Source organism: Panthera leo, chromosome A1 (assembly GCF_018350215.1).
Source record: "Panthera leo isolate Ple1 chromosome A1, P.leo_Ple1_pat1.1, whole genome shotgun sequence".
Classification (NCBI taxonomy): Eukaryota; Metazoa; Chordata; class Mammalia; order Carnivora; family Felidae; genus Panthera; species Panthera leo.
The window spans coordinates 73334012-73354369 of record NC_056679.1 but is presented as its reverse complement, the minus strand read 5'-3'; the positions used below and the strand labels follow the sequence as shown (position 1 = coordinate 73354369).

The following is a 20358-nucleotide window of genomic DNA, read 5'->3' as shown; positions in this document are numbered from 1 at the left end:
TTATTCCTCTAAATAATTGTATTGTCTCTACCTAAAAAAAAAAAAAAAAGTGCTTTGTTACCATGGCAACACACACATAATCGCTTCTGTAATTGAGGGTGGCTCTACTCATCAGCTCCCTTCCCACCAGACCACATAAAGAACATTCCACCCTCCTGCATGTTACTGTCCCATAGGTTTGCATCAAGACCCTACACATTTCTGAAACTTACATGTACTTTAGGAAAACTATAGACCAATACAAGCAGACCAGTTGATTCAGTAGGAAGGCTCTTGGAGGGAGGAAATTCAAGGTCTAGGTCCCAGTTCAGAGCCTGACACTATTTTGCAATTTAACTCGGCACAGGACGTGACTTTTTCAGGACCCAATCTCCCTTATATGAGTGAACAATGTGCTTTCCTATGGCTTACACCCTCCAACGTTCTTTCGTTTTTCTTAGTTGTTTTTAAGTGTCACTTAACTGAAATTTCACAAACCTCCTCAGCATTAAACATTAACACGGCTCTTTTTATATGGTACGGTTCATTATCATGCCAATAAATGATTAATTATAATTCTCTAGCCGGACCAACAATTTGGCAGGACTTTTATGATTCATAATTTGTGCTGTGTTGTAATGTTACCTCTGGAAACTGACATACTAGCATTTATTGTTTTTTATTGCTTCTCTGAGGTGGCTTTTGAAAGAGACTCAAGTGACACATGTTTGAGAAGGGTTTAAAAGTTGGACACGGCTGGATGAGGCATTATTCGTCTGGTGAGGAGTGGAAGATTGGTACTTCTGTGGACGCGTGTGACCATTTGGGCACCAAATCCAGCAATGAATAATTCAACAGGCTGTTCGGCCAGTGCCACAGTTTGCAATGGGTCGTCCTGTGTGCTGACTGAGAGCAATTTCAATAACATCCTCAGCGTGGTCCTGAGCACTGTCTTGACCATCCTCCTGGCCATGGTGATGTTCTCCATGGGATGCAATGTGGAAATCAAGAAATTCCTAGGACACGTAAAGCGGCCGTGGGGCATATGCGTTGGCTTCCTCTGTCAGTTTGGAATCATGCCCCTCACGGGATTCATCCTGTCAGTGGCCTTTGACATCCTTCCTGTCCAAGCTGTAGTGGTACTCATCATGGGATGTTGTCCCGGAGGAACCGCCTCCAATATCTTGGCCTACTGGGTCGATGGCGACATGGACTTGAGGTAAGCTATCTAAGCCTCTCCTACTGTAATCACATTGAATTAATCTTGTCACGAGCCCACGTCACTATGATGTCCATCTGACCAGCCTGATCTAGGGTACAGCTGAGGAACTAAACAGAAGACAATAAGTGCATTCCCTCAACTTCCTGTACAGCTGCTTAGCTATTGGAATTTGGGGGTTATACTTTATATTTGTGGTTTCTCATCCAACTCAGTGAACAGGGAGCTGGATAGTTGCCATTTATCTTTGGGGAAAGACTCAAAGTGTTTCAAAAAAGAAGTTTTGTCCAAGCCACGAGTGCACCTGAGAAAGTTTGCCCTGTTGGTATCAGCAAAAACAAAACGAGAAACAAACCGACCTTTCTTTGTGGTGACGAGGAGCTCTGAGTGGAATCACGCGATCCAATTGCTCGTTACACATTAGAATCTATTCTAAGACAATATCAATAGTTGGTCAACTCACCAAATACAGTCAGTTCTTTGAACAAGTTTTTTCTTGGTATAAAGCCTCAGGAGGAATTTGTACATTCACTTCGCTTCTACTGGCATTAAAAGAGAAAAAAAAAAAAACCTGCAGCAGCTTTTTTTAAATTATGCTTACCTTACTATAAAATAAACAGAAAATGGCTTCTCTGCTTCCCACAGAGTAATCTAAATTGCAATGTTTGCCCAATTCATCCTGTGCCAGTCTGAACTAGCACCGGAAAAAAAAAAAAAAAAACTAATAGAAATAAGACGAAGCATTAACGTGATGAGACCGAGAATTTTAATGCCTTACGTTGAATAGAAAAACGTCTTTTTCCTTACCTGACAATTCCTCATTTCCTGGGAAAGGTATGCATTTCTGCAAAGCAGCCAGGTGGTAATGTAACGCGTGCTTATTAAATACTATACAGTAGGCAGTCGGCTCTGTTAATCACCAGCTACTATGCTCAGAAGAGAGTAGCTTAAGGCGTAGAAATGTAACCACTGGAAAATGTAAAGCTGTATTCCGCGTTGACACAGTGCCTACTGAGCACTGTGTCATCTCAGCTGGGGTTGGTCCCCCCGAAGCTTCAGAAAAGCCATACAACCTGTATGGCTTCACTTCACATACTTTTCACTTAAGGAAATACCATCTCTCCTTGCAAGAGATTTTTCCCCCTAAGGAAGTCTTGTAAAGAACAAAGGATGGTGAGCGCTGTTCAGGTTTAGTTAATCTGTGAACCACCACAGAGCCATAAGGCCCTTCTAGACCTCAACTTGGGCTGATCTGGACATAAGCACACAGAGGTGACAATTCACCCACTAAGCCAAGGGGAGTGACCCAAATTGAATATGGGACTTTCAATTCCACCAAACAGCTTTTACAGAGTATTTGTAACTTTTCAATAAAATGGAAGAGTCTTCTACCTCAAGAGAATGCCCCACGTGTAATCCGTTTGTAAAACAGAAAAGTATGCACGAGGCTGGGTTATTTGGCTGTTGGAACAGATTTCTTCCTGCGGGCAAAAACTGTAGGGACCTAATCTAAGCTCCAACTGACACTTTTCTGTGGTGTCAAGGAAATCGTATTTGTCTTGAAACAGATGATTATGTAATCCTGTCTACCTCATATAACAATTCCTGTAAAAAAAAAATAAAATATTTAGGAGAAAGATCCAAAGTAAAATTTGAAACCTTGGTGGAAAACAGCCAGCTTAGTCAGTGTATGTGAATCCTTCAGCAAGTCAGAATAATCCCTAAATGGGACATATGGCAGTGAAATTGTTCGTTTTCATTCTAGAAAGTGTGTTCTCCACGGATGCCCCTTGTCTTGTGAGTAACACCAACAGCTCTCCAGTCCAGCAGTCACCTTGCTAGCCATGCCCCCTATCCAGACCTCAAACAAAACCCAGGAAAAGATTCAACCCTGCTTAATGTCATAAATGTTCCTTGCGCAGGACCTTCTTAATCTCCTAATCCTAGAGCTCTGTTGAGCTATTTCTCAGCACAGAGGATGAGATATAAGTGGGGTGGAGGTAGGGACACCTGGGTGGCTCAGTTGGTTGGGTGTCCGACTTCAGCTCAGGTCATGATCTCACCGTTTGTGAGTTTGAGCCTGGCATCAGGCTCTATGCTGACAGCTTGGAGCCTGGAGCCTGCTTCGGATTCTGTGTCTCCCTCTCTCTCTGCCCCTCCCCTGCTCATATTCTGTCTCTCTCTCTCTCTCTCTCAAAAAATAAATAAACATTAAAAAAAAAAAAAAGAAGTGGGGTGGGGAGCAAGGTGCTAGTGGGGTGGTTCTGTGTCCCACAGCATCAAGTGGCCCCAAAAGCCTGACCTCAAGAGAGAGGACCAAAAATGCCCACAAAACGAAGAAGGCAACTCACAAAGTCACAGCAGCCGCTGCGTCCCTTAATCTAGGGACAAACAGCTCTCTAAACACAAATGCCCAGAAGACATTGCTGTATTTTAGCAGAGCAAATAATAGTGTTTATCACAATGGCCCATAATCATTGAAAGCAGTTAAATTATGTTGCTCAGTACGATGATGACATTATGCATTGCATATGTTAAAGGAAGAACTGGTCAAATATTCCTTTAAAGTTAAGAGAGTATCACCTCAGCTTTTGGGAACCAGTTTTCCAACATTTTCTATTCTTCTGGAGTCAGTTCTGTGCTTTAAGAACTTTACCTTCGGCGTGCCTGGGTGGCTCAGTCGGTTAAGCATCCGACTTGGGCTCAGGTCCTGATCTCGCAGTTTTGTGAGTTCAAGCCACATGTGGGGCTCCACGCTGACAGTGCAGAGTCTGCTTGGAATTCTCTCTTACTCCCTCTCTCTCTACCCCTTCTCCACTTGTGCATGCTCTCTCTCTGCCTCTAAATAAATAAACAAACAAACAAACTTAAAAAAAAATTAAGAACTTTACGTTCTCCATTTCCACTGGAACCGTAGCAATCGCAGCCAAGATATGATTGTTTCACAACAGGTATCTGCATTGCTTACCAGTTGCTAGAACAAATACCACACCATGAAAGCAAAACAACTCCATCTACAGTGACTTTCCTGGGTGTGCTTTCTGGGAGAAGAAACCAAATCAACCCCCCCCCCAGCCCACCCAGCCCCCTCTCCCTCTCCCCTTCACCCCATTGTCCCCCTAACACTGTTGTCTCCCCCTCTCCCTCTCATCCCCCTATTCCCCTGCCACCATTTCTTCTGAACCTGGCAAGCCATTGCATTTTGCAATCTCCAGTGAAAAAAAATAGACAACAACAACAACAACAACAAACTTAACAGACAGTTATCCTTAACGAAATTATAGACCTTGCTCATTGAAATACAGCAAGTGATATTTGAGCTCCTTCTCAGACTGCTCCAGCCTAGAAAAGTGTTGCAGGAATGTGAGTAGCGTACAGGTATTTTCACCTGTTCTAGCTGTGCTGTGGGCATTCTATACACAAAATGTTTCTGGGAGAAATGAAGGTGACATTTTCAGGCGAATCTGCCGGTGGCAGGACCCGTAGTCCAGAGGACACAAAGACACCTGCCTCCTTTGAGGCTCTATTCCCAGAGATCCCCCATTTTCGAATCTCCTTTCAGCCACACCATGCAAGGACTTTTCCTTGTCGTTTTCCTTTCTTTGACTTCTTGGAGCGATCCCTGCTTATGTACCTTTCCTCCACTCCCCCCAACTCCATCTGGAGTTGCCATCTACTAGCTACACTCCCTTATACTATTTTCCAGTGTTAATCGTTTCTAGATTTTCCACTCCCCCCATTCTCCCCAACTCCATCTGGAGTTGCCATCTACTAGCTACACTCCCTTATTCTATTTTCCAGTGTTAATTGTTTCTAGATTTTCCTTCCACATCCTTTGTTCTCTGTCTAAGATTGCTACATTTTTCATCTTCCAGGTCAGTTCATTGTTCATTGTTTATTGTTATTTTAGTTGTTCAAGATCCTCTACCCTCTGGCTTATCACAAATTTGAAGCAACCTCTCCCATTTAAATCACATAAATGTCCAGTTTCTCTCTACTCTGAGAACTAACCCAATAGTATTTGACTTTTTCTCTTTTTCCCCTCAAAGTCACCAAGCTTTGTTTCTCTTATGTAGCATTTATTTTTATTTTACTAGCTAGTATTTATTAGCTCACCATTATGAGCCACACACAGTACAAGGATTCCACATACATTGGTGTATTTAACCCTCGAGATAATCCTCTTGAGGTCAGTACTATTATTTTCTGCACTTGACAGATGATAAAATTAAGGCTCATAACCTTAACCCCAGTCACAGAGGCAGTACATATCAGAGACAGATTTGAATCCAGACCTAGCCAGGTATCCTTATCCAGACTCTTAATCTTTGTTCAACATTTTTTCTATCACTTACCATGTCCCCACTTTCTAGCACCACCTACATACACTTCATTTGATCTGTCAAATTTGGTGTTTTACTTCTAATATGGTAACAGTTTTTACTTTCCTCATCAGTGACTTCACCCAATTCCTCAACATTTAGTGAATTCTCATTTATTGTCTTTATCTCAAAAGAAAAGAAAAGAAAGGAAAACAAATTTCCCTGGTGGCTAATAGAGCTAAAGCCAAAAATTAAAGACAAGAGATTTTTTTCTTTTGTTACCTTTTTCCTCATTCCAGCATAAACTCATGGTAGTATTTCTATTGTTGACATCTATGCTTCTCATAAAACTTCAGATTTTATTCATAAAAGGATTTTTTTTTCTTTTGCTGATCTATTCCCCTACACTGCTCCCTAAAATTATTACCTGTGAATTGTTTTTCATCTCATTTTGAGCGGTTTGATATTGTTCTCATGTTAGTTCAAATGGCATCAACTTCCGGCCACCTGTTCTCTTGCCCCTCTGCAGTTCCTCATGGTCAAGGTGGCCCACTAAAGCTAGACCATTCCCTTCTCCAGCTGCTGCCATGTCCTACCTCAGGGCCTCAAGAAACTACTCTTGCCAAACTCAAAACCATAACACAATTTCATAAACTGTCTTAACAATAATTTAAAATTGAAGCTTTCCCAAGGAAATTTGAAAGAAAAAACAAAGAGAAAAACAGTTGTTCTCAGAGTTTAAAATAAAAAATCCTTACCCTTCTCTTTACTATATCATCTAGGTAGAAAACACTGCCCCCTCCGTGCACCCCTCCCATCCCCTCTACTCTGGAAAGCACATTGGACATACTGGAATAAAATGATTTTATTATGGTGATAAATTTAATTTTTTTAATGTTTTTATTATTTATTTTTGAGAGAGAGAGAGACAGAGTGCGAGCAGAGGAGGAGCAGAGAGAGGGAGACACAGAATCTGAAGCAGGTTCCAGGCTCTGAGCTGTCAGCACAGAGCCCGACGCGGGGCTCGAACTCACAGGCTATGAGATCATGACCTGAGCCTAAGTAAACTGCTCAACCCACTGAGCCACCCTGGCACCCCATGATGATAATTTTAAATCCATTCTAATTTATTTTTGAAATAAAAGATAAAAGGGAGAATGTCAAAGGAAGGGAGAGAGTTTACAAACTCCAATATTTTAATTATAAGCAAGACCATTTCTGAAAATTATTATTCTGGTTTAGGATGCTGCCTTAGCATCCTTTTTTTGTATCTAAATTAAGTTAATCTGTCCCATAACAGATGGAACTTCTTAGAAATGTTTTACACACATCTCCAGCACTTGTTGGTGTTATACTATTTTAGCTCCATGAAGACAAATACTTTTATCCTAAATTCTTTAAACACATTTTAAGTGAGGTCATTCCCAGTTTTAAAAAAAAAAATGGTTATTAGCCAAGTTAAGCCCCTGTTAAGCGTTGCCACCACCATTTATTTTTTTCCAAGACTGTGCTTAGTTGGATGCATTAAAATGAAATTCCTCACCCCCAGCTGTTTTCCTTAGCACTATGTAGTGTGGTTTTGGTGTTTGTGGAGCACAGCAGAAGGCAGGGTCACAGGTGATGTAAATAATTCTGCATTTTCCTTCAAGTCCACATATAATACCTTTAAGAAATTACTACTCTGATAGTCTCAATGCTACAGCTTTTGGAGAAAGGTCTTTCAGAAAAATGTCTCGTTTCTGGATCCTGTATTTTGTTGGAACACGACACATGTGCGCGCGCGCGCGCGCACACACACACACACACACACACACACACACACACACACTATGGCTGGAGAGCTAATACAGTAGTTGACTTTTAATGAGAGTCTTGCATTATTCTAAGTACTGGACTCACTGGGTCATTAGTCCTCACGGCCTATGAGGTGGCAATAGTTATAATCTTCATTTCACAGATAAGGAAGCTGGCCAAGAAAAGTCAAGCAAATTACCCAAAGAACATAGTACTTATGCAGTAAGTGGCTACGCCTGCTTCCAACCCCGGCAGTGTCTGGCTTTAGTGTCTAGCTCAGACATTTAACAGCTCGGTTCCCCAGGAAGAGAATGTGCCTCTGTGCACATGGCCCCTTGAGGGGAACCAGGAAGACCCGCCACCCAAACACCTGTCTTCCATCCATTGTCACATTGCAGAAGATAGCACCATTCCATGTAAACTCCTCCAGGTCCAAAGCCAAAATCTGCTCACCCAGCCAGTCCGCTCACTAAAACACAGATGCTCTCAGGAGTAATAGTATCAAACCCTGGTCCTTCTGAACACACACTGGGTAAATTTCTCAGCGGAAATAGAATCCAGGCCCACCATCCCTCCACCCCCACTTGCATATTTTCTTTAGTTCTTCAAGTCAGCTTCCTCTTTCTTTTTAAGCTACAGGCATTAGGGCAGTAATCTGTCTGCCTTAAAAAAGACACTGAGGCTCCCTCCCTTGGACATGTGCTCTCCTCCGAGGGACCAGGGAGTCCCATCCCATCTCAACACGGACAGACACAGCAAAGCCCCTAAAGTTTCGGCTGGTATAGATGTGTTTGCTTTTCTCTGATTGGAGGTCCAAAGCGTGGTGTGTCCAAGAACCCTGTACCTCTTCTAATAATGAATTTAAACAGTCATTAACTGTCTGCTCTGATCCTCGAGAACCAGTGGAGAGGGAGGAATGGCCCAAGACAGAGTAGAAAAACAACAAATCCAGATCTCCGCATTTTCCCCAAAGCTGGGACCTGTACAAAGATGGGCGCATGCACACATCCGTCCATCAGCCTAGAGGATGCTGCTGGTTGAGTCTTCCGCAGGATTTCCTAATCACGAATTGCAAGATGAAACTAAGTCTCCCCCTAGAAAACCCAGGCGGACGTATCAACCTGCCCATTTCCTTCCAGCATCAGTATGACCACATGCTCCACGCTGCTTGCCCTGGGAATGATGCCGCTGTGCCTCTTTATCTATACCAAAATGTGGGTCGACTCTGGGACCATCATAATTCCCTTTGATAACATAGGTAAGTCATTCCTCTGCAAGCTTTCTGAATATTACCCTCCTGTTCTCTGTTAACCTCGGGCCAGGCCCAGACCCAGCTAGTGTCTACCTCTCGAACCAGTGGCCGTCTTTACCCAATCAGGATTTCGTTACAGGTCATGCCTGCGACTGAATGAGGGTTGGCAGAATCCAAACCCCAAACTTTGACCCCAAGGGAGAACCTGGTTTTCCTCCACTTCAGGTACCAGAGGGAGGGCTGACTCAAGGCACGGCCGTCTGGACCTGAGGAAGCCAAAATTGCTGATGTGCAAGAGGCTATGTCCTTCCCGTAACGCTCAGTACCATAGTTCACAGGAACATGAGTTTGCTCCCAGACACGCAGATAGAAGAAATATAACATAAATATTTATACACACATTCCACTAATGATTTAAAATTAGGACACCTAGTGAGCAATCGTGGGTGTGGTGCTGGGAAACTACCCAACGAAACGCAATATAGGTAACATTCGACTGTGAGCCACATCTTGACTCAGAAGTTCGTTGCCTGGTACAGTCTGTACGTGATGCCCCAGGAGTCAAATCTACCAGTCATGACTCTGTTTCCACTCATTTTGCTCCAAGATGTTCACCCCCACCCCAAAGGGGCTTTTTTTTTCCAGTTTCCGGTTCAACAGATAATGGTGAGAAATTAAGTCGTTTGTGTAACACGGGGTCAAGGGTAAGACAAGACAGCTCCTGGCCTTCTCAAACCAGGCATTTCCCACACAGTTGTAGTCATAAAAGATGAGATATAGGTGAGATAGTTCTCTTGCAAATAGGTTGTAGGGTGACTCCACAGAATCCCCTGCTATGCCTCATGCTCCTTAACTCTCAGTCTGCTCCCTTGGAAAGCACCTTCCTTCAGGTTAAACAATGTAGACTTCCTGCATTGCAGGCCTCTCAAAGAACCTGTCTCTTGAGTGAGGACTTTTAATTCTATTATTACTTATTGTTTAACAAAATAATTTAAGCTTCAAAATATTCTCGTCGAGGGGCGCCTGAGTGGCTCAGTCGGTTAAGTGTCTGACCAGCTCAGGTCATGATCTCGTGGTTCATGAGTTCAAGCCCCAAGTCAGGCTCTGTGCTGTCAGCTCAGTCTAGAGCCTGCTTCGGATTCTGTGTCACCCTCTGTCTGCCCCCTCCCCCTCTTGCACTCTGTCTCTCACTCTGTTTCTAAAATAAACATTAAAAGAAAATTCTCTTCGTGATATTCATTCCCTTCTGGAAAATACTTCATGGCTATATTGAATAATTCTAACTGTAGTGTGAATGACTTATAACACGTCCTTTTTAAAAAAAAAATATTTGTTTGTTTATTTATTTATTTTGAGACAGAGAGAGAGCAGCAAGCAGAGGAGGGCAGAGAGAGGGAGAGAGAATCCAAAGCAGGCCTCACAACACAAGTGAACAGTGTAACAAGGGGTTCAATCTCACAAACCCCAGAGATCATGAGCTGAGCTGAAATCAAGAGTTGGATACTTAAACGACTGAGCCACCCAGGTGCCCAGCACTTCCTTTAATGTGAATAAATTTTGAAAGGAACAGAAAATGAGACAGAGTAATTAGCACCTCCGTGGAGGTAACGGTCATCAGGAAAGAGGTCAGGGCAAAAATAAAAGAGAAAAGGGCAAGATTTTTAAAACTGTTAAATGAGTTAGCAAAAACAAAGATACTGACTCTGCTTATTCACCATTTTACCCAGGCCTGTTTTCCAACCTAACCTTCTTGCTATTGGTTTTTCTAGTCCATTAAGACAACAACCCAATCACTTCACAAGTTGTGCTCGTTACTTTTTAGACAAGGAAACTAAGGCCCAGGGTAAAGGTTTAATTTGCCCCAAATGAGCGCTGAGCTGGAAATGCCCCCTGGTCTTCACATTCTCTCTGTGGTCAGCGCTGCCCAGCCCGAGTTCCACACAATGCCCACCCCACTGTGCAGGTGCAGCACCATAGCTGAGCCCTTCCCATAGGGTGTTGGGGTGGAAGAGGGCGTCTCCCCAGCCTGTGCCACTGAGAACACGGAGACCAGCGGCTGTGGGGTGCTGTCCCTGCTCCCCTCTGCTGTCTGTTTAAAAGTGCCCAACGCTAAGAACCGTATACCTGCTTCATCACCTAATTCCCACGGCAGCTGCGTGAGCTACTTATAATTCTACCCGCTTCACAAAGGGGGACACCAGGGCACAGAGAGGCTGTACAGTTTGCAGCCTTCCCACAGTTGGTCAGGTTCGGACCCCAGTCCCTCTGGCTCCAGTCCATGACTGTCCTCCTCTTGCTTTTATCCATCTTTCTTTCCTCCCAGACCTGCTCTGGGAACTCAAAACAAAAAGGCCACATTACAGTTCCAGTGGCCCAACTGCTTTCCCATCGAACTGGACGGGCGTTAGACACGTGCTATACGGGCACACGAGGAAGGGGGAGAAGGAGAGAGAAACTTTACCCCACGGGGAGTCAAGAATCACACCAACCCACCTTTCTGGGTGGGAACCACACACTGAATTTGAGGAAGGGCAAAGAGTGTCTTTAATGGCCAACTTCTGGTCCCAGAAAAACTGTCTCTGGCCTCACCCGGTTGGCAGAGGAAACACAATTTGGGCAGGTGGTCCGTACATTCATCCTGTAGCCTTGGGCCTCCCCAGAGAGGTAAAGACTCTCAGCAGGAGGGGCCCCAGCCTGGTGAGGCAGCAGGGGAAGGGAGCCCCTTTCACAGAAGGGACACATTAAAAATATACTATAGCCTAACCACACTGGCATCCCAAGCACAGTATCTGCACCTGGATGTAAGCTACCAGAATACAATCAATTCGGATCAAGACGGTTTCAACTGGAGGCCTACAAACTTGCCACAATTTAGGGAATAGTCTGGACACCCCAGGGAAGAAGTCTCCTCCCAAAGCAGCAGGATGTAAGGATACCCAAAGGAGGTTTTTCTGGAAGCTCTTACCAGTATGACCATCAACCTCTCTTGTCCATATCCTGTGTTCCACCATTTTCTCCTACCATCTTTTTTTTTTCCTGTTTTAGGTTTTCCCAGCCATTACTTAATCCCTTTGAGTAATTTCTGGGACAAAGTAACTGCTGACCTTTATACTGCAAGGAGGACCAGAAGGCTGCAAAGAAATTATGTTTTCATCACTGTTGTGTTCATTTTAAATTCATGTTTGCAGCCCTGGGATCTAGAATCCATTTTCCGGTCCTCATAGAATCTCCTCCAATGCAGAGCAACAACCACCCTCGAAACTTCATGATTCGATTGCACTTTCCCCTCCTGCTTTAAAAGGATATTTGACAAAGAAACAGACCATGAGAAGTTGAGGTTGTTGGCACACAATTATGTAAAAGCAGTGATTGGACAAAAAATAGTTAAATAACATGGGGTAACAAACCATCATGCGATGGGAACAGCAGTAAATTTAACACAGAGAAATTGAAGCATGGCTCTTTTATTTGGCTGGGTGAGCACGTTCCTGCAAAGAATTATAATTGCTTGAGAGGTCGCCAAATATATTATCTCACAGAAAATTTAAAGCATGCTTTTTTCAACCTCCTCTCTCACCTCTCTGCTGTAGATTTGAAGACCCGAACTCAGTCTTAACCAGAAGTCATCAGCCCACAGAATGCCTGGAGAATTCTGAACTTTTTGTTTGGTTTCCACTGCCGTGATGTAACAGGCAGACATAAAATACCCATGTACACCCCAAGAACATAAAGACACACACAAAGTTTAGAAAGGTATTTTTCCCAGGATACCAAGATCCAGAGACCAAAGAAGCCAAGATTTTGACAAACTGAAAGTGAAAGATTGGCAGTGTAAAGAACCCTAAGAGGGATTTGTACCATCCATGTTAGCAATGCTTCACCAGGAAGATTAAATCTTCTGCCGGGGTGGATCAAGGAGAGTTTTATTACTGTTTTGCTTGAGTCTGTTTTGTGGATTCAAGAAGGGGGACTGATATACTACCTAAGCCTTTTGCAGGCTGCTTACTGTTTTGTCTTCCTTTTTCCTGAGCTACATATTTTGTTGATCAAACTGCTCTCCTGTCATTTTCAGGTACGTCTTTGGTCGCTCTTGTTGTTCCTGTTTCCATTGGAATATTTGTTAACCACAAATGGCCCCACAAAGCCAAGATCATTCTTAAGGTAAGTGCCCCATGCCATAGGTTGCAAATGCTCCACAGTGTGAGTTTCAATAATTGATCTTTCCAGCGACAAAACCGTTTTTTTCAGTATATCATAAACCTCCATCTAGCGAGACTTCAAGTTGTTAGACATTGCAGTGCGCTCTTCCAGAGTGCCCTTCCTGGTCCCACCTACAGGGCAGGATTCTATCCAACTCAAATGCCACTTCCTGCTTTTACTCTACCCTCTACTCCCAGGGCACCTTGCTCTGATCTCTGTTCTGTGGGTTTGTACTATAAAATGTATCTAGACAGCTGTTCTCAAAAATAGATGAGATGCTTCTTATCTCTGAATCCATATGGCCAGTTCAGCATCTGGCAATTGGTAGATATTAGTACCCATTAGTAATTAGTAACCACTCATTAGTAACCATTCATTCCCCATCAGGAACTATATTCTAGCTAGTTGGTATGGATATGGATAAAGTGGTATAGATATAGACACAGATGATATAAATACAGAAATAAATGCAGATAAAGATAGATATAGATGGAGACATATATATATCCTACTGATTGGAAGACAAAATAAGCTAGTTGGTGTTCTTTATTTTTCTGGACAAAAAAAAAAAGTTATAATCTCCAAATTTTCTTGCTGTGAAAATAAGAAAACAGTAACAACAGTGGCTTTTGTTTATATATGATTTTTTAACTCTTGTAGAGTTTTATATCCCTTTTCTCATTATCATCATCACAAAAGGCGTCTTGGGCAAGACTTTATCCTCAAGTACACATGAGGAAAGCAAGACTAAGAGACGTTGTAAGACTTACCAAAGGAAGGAGAGCAGGAAGATTTCAATCCGGAAGCCAGGTCTTCCAGTTCTTCCTGAATGGGTTTTGTTCTCGATCACAGCTGTCAGGTCTGCTTGTGTCTTCCTTCCAGATCGGGTCCATCACAGGTGCAATCCTTATCGTGCTCATAGCTGTCGTTGGAGGAATTCTATACCAGAGCGCCTGGATCATCGCTCCCAAACTGTGGATCATAGGGATGTTATTTCCTTTGGCTGGTTACTCCCTAGGGTTTTTACTGGCTAGAATAGCCGGTCAGTCCTGGCACAGGTATGGTGTTTTGATCAATCAGACTGGGAATCTGCTTCTGTAATGGCTGTTGTATTCATTTGCTAGGGCTGCTATAGAGAAGTACCCCAGCCAGAGTGGCTTAAACAGAAATTTAAGGTCTTACGGTTTTGAGGTTAAAAGTCCAAGAAGCAACGTGTCAGCAAGATGCTTCCTTTGGAGGGATGTGAGGGGGAATCTGTCCCAGGCCTCTCTCCTTGGCTTGAAGATGGCTGTCTTCACACTGTCTTTCTTCTAGAAGTGCCTCTGTGCCCAAACTTCCCCTTCCTATAAGGACACCAGTCATATTGGATTAGGGCTCACCCTAATCATGTTATCTTAACCAAGTATATCTGCAGTGACTCAATTTCCAACTCAGGTCACATTCTGAGGTCCTGGGGGTCAAGACTGCAGCATATGCATTTGGGAAGACACAATTCAACCATAACAGCTATAAATACTGATAAGAATTTCAAAATCTTTCACCTGTAATAACATTCACCCAATCATTCTAAATAGACTCAGGTCCCCCAGAAATAAAATACTGACCGACTCTTTTGCTCAGATTCTTGGGGACCATTCCCCACACAATGCAGACTGAGTCCTTCCATTGTTTCACGTCCTTATTCTCCAGAAAGAATAACTTCAACAAAAGCACTTAGGGTGGCCTGGTGACAAGGGGCCCTCCATCCAGCAACAGGAGGAGCTCATCACCCCAAGGTGCAAACATCAGAGCTGGGTTTAGCATGGACGAGTCTAGCACCAAGTAAAAACTTTTCCTCCCCTGCCAGACCATCTGAGCCAATAGGCAGAAAGAAAAGCAGGTGTCGCAGCTGCAGCATGCCAGACATTGAGAAAGAGACGAGCAGGGCTGGGCAGTGGGGGGTGTTACACGTCGTCAGGCTGATCTGGGCTTGCACTCTGACCCACCGCCAACTGACCTTGGGAACCCCAGGGCAGGCACTCACTCTTCCTCTGACTTTTCTCATCTGGAGAACAGAGCAGTACCACCTTCCTGGCAGACTTTTATCCAGCTTTCATCAGAAAAACAAAGCCAATTTAACAATGAAGAAACTATAACAAATACTCTATCTTGAGTGTCTTCTCAGCCCCTGCTCTGTGCTCTGCACTGGTACCAAGGGCATAATTGGAAAGAATGAAAGGAACCCCCTTTGAATTCATGGAACACTAATATAAATGATCCTGCTCTTTTCATATGTATGTTTTTATTTACATATATATCTGCTTTAAGTGAATATATATTAAGCAATATTACACTGTACGTTAACTAACTAAAATTTAAATTAAAAAATATGTTCACCTAAAAAATAAATAAAAGATAAATGTATATATTTATTCAACATGTAATTTTATTTGTACTGAATAAATATATTATTTGTTAATAAATATTATTATATAACATAATATAAATAAATATTATCTTTATATATAAGGTTATGTACATACATATACACATATATACATATATATGATGTGTACATACATATTATATATATATATATATATATATATATATATATATCATACACACATACACATATAGATATATTCCACTGCTCAATGGGCAAAATAAGCTAGTCAGTGTTCTGTGTTTCTCTGGACAAAATGATGTCAAAAACTCTAAATTTTCTTTAATGTGAAAAGGAGAAAACAGCAACAGCGGTTTTTGTTTGCATATGCTTTTTTAACTTTTGTGATGTTTTATATCACTTTTCTCATGATCATAACAATCATAAAAGGTGACTAAGCCAAGATTGTATCTATGTATATAGAGAGAGAATATTTGTGCATACTGTATATAATCATATATATTAAGAAATTATCTATCCATGTAGTATAAGTAAAAGAATATGTTGAATAAATATATACCTTAAAAGCAGATAGCGAGCTACATACACATACACATATAAGCACTTGTTCTCATTGTATCTGCTTTCAGTGCCATGCAATAACAAAGCACAAAATAATGACCGTAAGAGCATAAATCCTCTCAACGCGTCTTGCAGGTGCCGAACAGTTGCTTTGGAAACGGGGATGCAGAACACTCAGCTGTGCTCCACTATCGTGCAGCTCTCCTTCACCCAGGAGGAGCTCAACGTCGTGTTCACTTTCCCGCTCATCTACAGCATTTTCCAGCTCGCCTTTGCGGGAATCTTCCTAGGCAGTAAGGAATAATGCTGATCACATGGCCCCGGTGATACTCCCCTTTGAGAGACCCTCCAGTGGATAATGTGGCATTGTGTTCGATCACCTTTTTCTTTTTCTTTCTTTCTTTTTTTTTTTTGGCGGTGAATCTTAGAAGTTAAATTAAGTTCCTTTTCGTGGGTGGAGAAATAAAGGGGTGGGAAAAGTCATCTCTACTGTTACCACGAATTCCCAACAGCTAATGAAAAGGTGGCAATTTTATCAGATTTTCGTAAAGATTATTGTTAAGTGAAAAGTAAGAGAGGTTCATTCATCTCCACGAACTTTTCTCTTTCTCCAGTAATTAGGGAGGCATATTAACCTGTTAGGACCATTTTATTGTGTGTCTTTCTATATGCTTCTAAGAACCCCAAACTGGCTGTTTTTTCCAAATCATCATCTTCATATGCTTTGTAAATATAGGATATTTTTCACAAAAGTGGTATTCAAGAGATATTTATCAGGCTAAGTTATATTAGAAGACAGATACATGAGCATGTGCACGTGTACATGTATTATGTAACATCCATATAATTAGAAGAGTTAAGGCAAACTTGTTCTTTATTTTAGGGACTAGGGATAGCTAATCTGATTTTTTAGAAGTTTATTTATTTATTTGTTTGTTTATTTATTTATTTTGAGAGAGAGATATACAGACAGAGAACGAGCTGGGGAGGGACAGATTGAGAGGGGACAGAGGATCTGAAGTGGGATCTGTGCTGACAGCACAAAGACTGATGTGGGGCTCAAACACAAACTGTGAGATCATGACCTGAACTGAAGTCAGACACTCAACTGACTGAGCCACCCAGGTGCCCCTAATCTGATGTTTAATTTTACTCTGCTGTCGCATACACTTCTGATCCTTGGCCCCTGCCACCTGCTGGCCTTCACCTAGGTGAAGCTTTCCTTACATTTTGTTCTCCAAGGATTCATGATGTCTAGCCTCTATTTTTAAATTTTATCTTCTCTTTAAAACGAGACTGATATTTTATGCTTCGTAGCAATTTAAGGGAGGTTATATAGTGAAGGTGAATGACAGAAATAATGGGAATGTTATGTTATAGACTGCCTGGCTGTCCAGTGTTGTTTGGGTTTGGTTTAATTTTTCACTTGGCTCTCAAGTTCTCAAGCTCTCATATTCAACTTGCCTGTGGGTACTAATCGTTCTCTGTATTACTGTCTTGGGTGTTATCCTCAAAGCAGAGTTTTCCTTCTAGTATAAAAGATTCCCTGGATCCATTTGAAACTTTCCACTGATTTATCACTGACACAGGAGACAGGAGTCCATGGCCTAATTACTCTGTTGTCTTGTATGATAAAGACATATAGCCAATTTGGGTACCTTGAGGTTTTTCCACATAATTAGCTAGTGATGTCTACTAGAAATCCAGAGAAAGCAGACTGGCTGATGGAACAATTAAGTGAATTTACTAGTTGAATAACTAACTCAAAGGGGATTAGTAGATAAGTGGAAGGAATGATGGGAAGGCAGATACTGGTATTGGTCTTATACTTTCCCACATTTTTACAAGTAAGAATAAAGACGAGGAAGCCGTATTTGTTGATACATACAATGCCTGGAAACATATTTTGGTGAAAGAATTTTTTGGAACAAAGAAAGTAAGGAAAGAAGGGAATGAGGGAGAAAGAGAAGGAGAAAGAAAGGAAGGACAGAAAGAAGGAAAGAGGAAGGAAGGAAGGAAGGAAGGAAGGAAGGAAGGAAGGAAGGAAGGGAAGGGAAGGGAAGGGAAGGGAAGGGAAGGGAAGGGAAGGGAAGGGAAGGGAAGGGAAGAAGAAAGAAGAAAGAAGAAAGAGTATAAATAATTTGGTTAAATAGAATTAGTGGTGTACGTGTGTTGAAGGGGTCCTGGCTGAAAATAGTTTGTAATAAAACTGTTGGGCTATTTTAATTAACCAAAAGCTCAATTCAATAGATTCAATAGCTCAGTGCCTTCAAAATTAATGTATTATAGAAGTGCAGGGACCAACAAGGAGACTTGGATCTTGACATACTAAGACCTTTGAAGCACTCCTGAGCACTGACTATTCTCCCAGGGTCATACTAGGTACCTTACTATTTTATTTCACTTAATGTTCACAACTGCATTATGAGATAGACATTATTATGTACCGATTTTAAGTGTGAAGTTCCAATGATATAATACTTTTTCTTGCTCTGTTGACTTTGTAACCAATGAGAAGGAGAAGAAAAAAAAATCATATATTTAGATAACAAAATAGCACTCATTCAAATAAAACTTAATTAGAAAATATGGCTTGAAAACCAACGGGGCCTATGAAGACCACCCCTCTCCCCTGCCCCATACATGGGCCCATAGCACTTGTCTACACACATACACTGCTCTGCTCCCCTTGCGGGGCAGTGTGCCCAGGTGAGCTGGCCTCAAAACTATGCTGATAGATGCACTGCCACCAGAGACCAGCAGCTTCCCAGAAGACAGGAAGGCTGATCCCAGCTCAGCCAAGTCTCCCGCTTCGGGGGAAGAAAGGAGTCAAGTCAGGGAGAGACAGAGTGTGATTCCAGCACAAGTCCTCCCACACAGAGCACTAGACCTAGGTGTTGGACCCTGCACCGTAGCATGGACCCTATTTACTGAGGACTGTAATAACTAGGAGGTGGTGGGCACAGAATACGTGCCTGCTGTCATTCTTGACGAGCACCCACCGCAGGGCTGATGCCTGCAGAAGCCATATGAGCAAGTGCTCCCCATGGCTGTGCTCCAGGTCTTCCAGAAGTACCATGACTGGCTGTGCAACCTAAGAATGGCTTCTGCTCTCTCTAAGCAGCCCTCAGCCTACAGGAAGTGCAAGCTGATATCTGAGCCATAGATTATGATCACTGCCCAAAGAAAGTTTGCAGCTAATTGATACGAACCTTGATTAACCTCCTGTGTATTGCCTTCTAGCTTATGTGGCATACAAGAAATGTCATGGAAAGAACGACATGGAATTTCCAGAGAGCAAAGACATCGAAACAGTCTCTGGGTCATTGTTCTCAAAGGTGAACGGAGGATTTCAGCCAGATAACAAGTAGACACCAAGTGGACAAAAAAGAAGAATTCTAAAGTACACGTTCTGCGATAACAGTATCTGTTTGTTTTTGTTGGGATACTTGGCAGGAAAGGGTTAAGGTGAAAATTTAAATTCCAATTGAATCCATATATTGGTTTTGGTACCAAGTGACTGGTGGCCCAAATCCTTAATGTGACAAATATTTATATGTATATATGTACTGTCTTTGAAATATGCCCGAGAAATGTCCTCAGACCACAGACTATACCTGACACTGGTAACACTGAGAACCTCATAATTCCTAAACCGGATTCTTACTCAGAATCTCAAAACGCAGAGATGAGCACCTGACTTTATGTATCTTAAGATAGATGCAACGAATTATTATTATTATAAAGTGATCAAGATTTTCTTCAGTATTTATGATTGTAAGAAGATTGAAATGAACATCTTCCACTGACATGTTAATTATTATTTTGAAAATGTTGCAACCTATTTATTTATATAACTTTATCATGTAACATGGACAAGTAGCTGACTTCCTGCATTTAAAAAAAAAAAAAATTAGCCTTCTCCAGTGACAGTCCAAGGGCAAAAATAAGAGAAAAGAGTTACTAAACAGAAATCAATCATCAAATTAGGAGTCCATAATGCATCAGCGATGTTATACATTGGTTGCTCTGCCTCAGGAGTCCAACAATGCCACTAGATTTCTTTTTTTTAGGAAAAACAATTCTTTCCAATGGCTTGAATTTGGCAAAGAGCTCTTCAAGCCCTGGAGAGGGGCTTCCTCAAGGTCTGCCTGCAGGGGGCAGGTCAACGTTGGCTAGCGTGACAGCTATGGAGCAGGCAGGTTGCAGAAGCATTGGGAAAAAACACCACTACTCCAGTCGGTGATTTTAGTTCAATGGGAGATCATGGCGAACGCAAGGAAAAGCACAAATAATAAAGACCCACTTGAAATGCAGGACATGAGTCAGTTAGATGTGCACAAGTGAGTATCGATAAAAAGAAACATGAATGTTTGAGGAAGAAGACGACATGCCCAGGGCCCAGAAGTAGGAAGGGCGCTGCCAGATGGGTTCTCTGGATGCTGTAAGTAAGTGTCACAAGAGGAAGCAGGGAGAATTTGGTCAATGTCACCAGGGGTTTAATGTCAAGGGGGAAATAACTGGCCGCGTGTTGGGTCTGATTTAATTTCTTTTCCTTCATTCTGCGGCAACATGGGGGCACATTCTTAATTCAGTTCATGGTGGTTTTGTTCCATTTTCCATTTGGAAATTCTCCCTGCCTCAT

At 42.2% G+C, this 20358-nt stretch overlaps 1 protein-coding gene across 1 annotated transcript; it reads left to right on the top strand.

Moving 5' to 3' along the window:
- The first annotated feature begins 787 nt into the window (after positions 1-787).
- Positions 788-19084, top strand: SLC10A2 (solute carrier family 10 member 2). The gene is made up of 6 exons (XM_042904629.1): positions 788-1198; positions 8454-8572; positions 12639-12727; positions 13649-13824; positions 15849-16006; positions 18957-19084. The coding sequence occupies exons 1-6, from the start codon at positions 822-824 to the stop codon at positions 19082-19084; spliced, it is 1047 nt and encodes a 348-aa protein (XP_042760563.1). The 5' UTR covers positions 788-821.
- The last annotated feature ends 1274 nt before the right edge of the window (positions 19085-20358 follow it).